The sequence below is a fragment of the Larimichthys crocea genome, chromosome XVIII (assembly GCF_000972845.2).
Source record: "Larimichthys crocea isolate SSNF chromosome XVIII, L_crocea_2.0, whole genome shotgun sequence".
Classification (NCBI taxonomy): domain Eukaryota; kingdom Metazoa; phylum Chordata; class Actinopteri; family Sciaenidae; genus Larimichthys; species Larimichthys crocea.
In genome coordinates, this window is record NC_040028.1 from 5100851 (window position 1) to 5102701 (window position 1851).

The 1851-nt window shown below is 48.4% G+C and overlaps 1 protein-coding gene across 2 annotated transcripts in view; it reads left to right on the forward strand.

Moving 5' to 3' along the window:
* The window catches only part of cwc22 (CWC22 spliceosome associated protein homolog), an 11179-nt gene extending 9612 nt beyond the window's left edge, over positions 1–1567 (forward strand). For both annotated transcript variants that reach the window (XM_027291136.1, XM_027291135.1), the window contains exons 19-20: positions 158–351; positions 873–1567. In XM_027291136.1, the coding sequence (XP_027146937.1) occupies positions 158–351; positions 873–1411 (733 nt within the window). In that variant the 3' untranslated portion in view covers positions 1412–1567. The remainder of the gene's footprint in view (positions 1–157; positions 352–872) is intronic.
* The last annotated feature ends 284 nt before the right edge of the window (positions 1568–1851 follow it).

A 1851-nucleotide genomic window follows, 5' to 3' on the forward strand; every position in this document is an offset into this window, starting at 1 on the left:
CTGTTTAATTAAAGCAGTTTGAGTCCAGATGTTAACTGAACGAAGACAAAAATAGAATGAGTGAGAAACATGAACACACACACACACACACCATAAGCAGCCCCACTGACCTGTCCATCATAGAGTTCACTCACATGAACCTCTCTGTGTCTTTCAGGGACGAGTTGAGGGAACATTTGAAGAACGCTCCCAAGATGATCATGACTCAGAACCAGGAAGTGGAATCCTCGGACTCGTCCTCATCCTCTTCATCCTCCTCATCCTCCTCGGACTCCTCCTCCTCCGACTCCTCCAGTGATTCAGACTCGTCCGACTCTTCATCCTCCTCCAGCAGCAGCAGCAGCAGCTCAGGTGCGTTTGGATTTGTGTTTATTTTAAAGCCAAAAATCAACAGATGAGTCACTGTAACAGGCAACGTGTTGTCGTATGAGCAATTAAGGCGGCTGGCAGAAACATTAGCTCATGTAACTTACAGACATAAACACACACACTGAAGATGATCGTTTCATTTTTATAGACTTAAAAGGAGACTGTTTGGAGAAAGCAAAGCCTCCAGCTATCCTGTCTGTGTTCAGAAAACAATTTTAAGTTGCTCGTCGCCTAAAAGTCAGTCCCTAACCTGATGAACGGCAACATCTGTTCATTTTGGGGTCGTACCTCTGTAGTAAACCAGATTTAGGGTGAATGTTTACTTGTGCGAGTAACACAAGTAAACACAAATGATCCTGTGACAGCACAGTGACCTGTAAGAGACGGCTGACATCCTTCATTCATCAACACTACATGTGATTTTGGTGATGAAGTCCAAGAAGTTTGAGTGAAGAAGAGCGATTGATTCATTGATTTTTTTTTTTCCCCCTCTCGTCCTCCAGACTCAGACGGCAAACACAGGAAGAAGAAGAAGAGAAAAGAACAAATTGAGGTGAAGAAGAAGAGGAAAGAGAAGGACAAGAAGAAGAAGGACAAACCCTCCGACAAGAAGCGAGGCGGGCGCAAGAACGACGACGAGGACGACAGCGGCACCGAGAAGCGGGCGAGGAAGGAGAGGAAAGGCCGTGCGCGAGAGGGGGAGGAGGAGCAGCGAGAGCACGCACGCGAGACGGAGGAGAGAGAGCGCGCACGTGACGGCGCCCGCCGGAGCAGGCGGGACGAGAGGTCGGAAGAGAGGGAGCAGCAGCCGGAGGAGGAGAGGAGGCGAAAAATGGACGATAAGGGCAGACAAAGAGACGGAGATAGGGAGAGAGAGAGAGACCGAGGGATGGAAAGAGAGAGGGAACGAGGGCGAGAGAGAGAGACGGAGGAGAAGAGAGAGAGGGAGAGGGAACGAGAGAAGCCGAGGGATAGAGAGAGGAATAAAGAGAACAGAGACAGGAACAGAGACCGGGAGAGAGAGGAGAGGAGGCGGAGATAAAACCCCTCCATCCTGAAGCAGCAGTGATGGACTGATGATGGCCTCCATCTTTTCCTTCTGTCATCCTTCTCTCCCTTACCTCGTCCCCCTCTCTCTCTCTCACTGTGTCTGTATTTTCTATTATTGATTTTTGTTGTTGATGACGTAAAAAAAAAACCCATTAAAGTTCTTTCAGATGTTTTGTAATCGGTTTCTGTTTCCACTCTGTCCACCTTCTTCACTTAGCTGACACACCACTCACACGTCTGTATGACAAGTAATGAATCTGGATCTGTGGTTACATGGTGGGAGTAGCAGTCTAATGCAGTGGGTGCTGTTCTATACAGACGAGCGCATAGTGCAGATACCACCACAGTGTCATAGAAGGTTTTTACAGAGTCCTGCTCACTCTAAAGGACCTCAGTCTCCTCAGTAAGCGGCCACGACTTTGACCCTTTTTG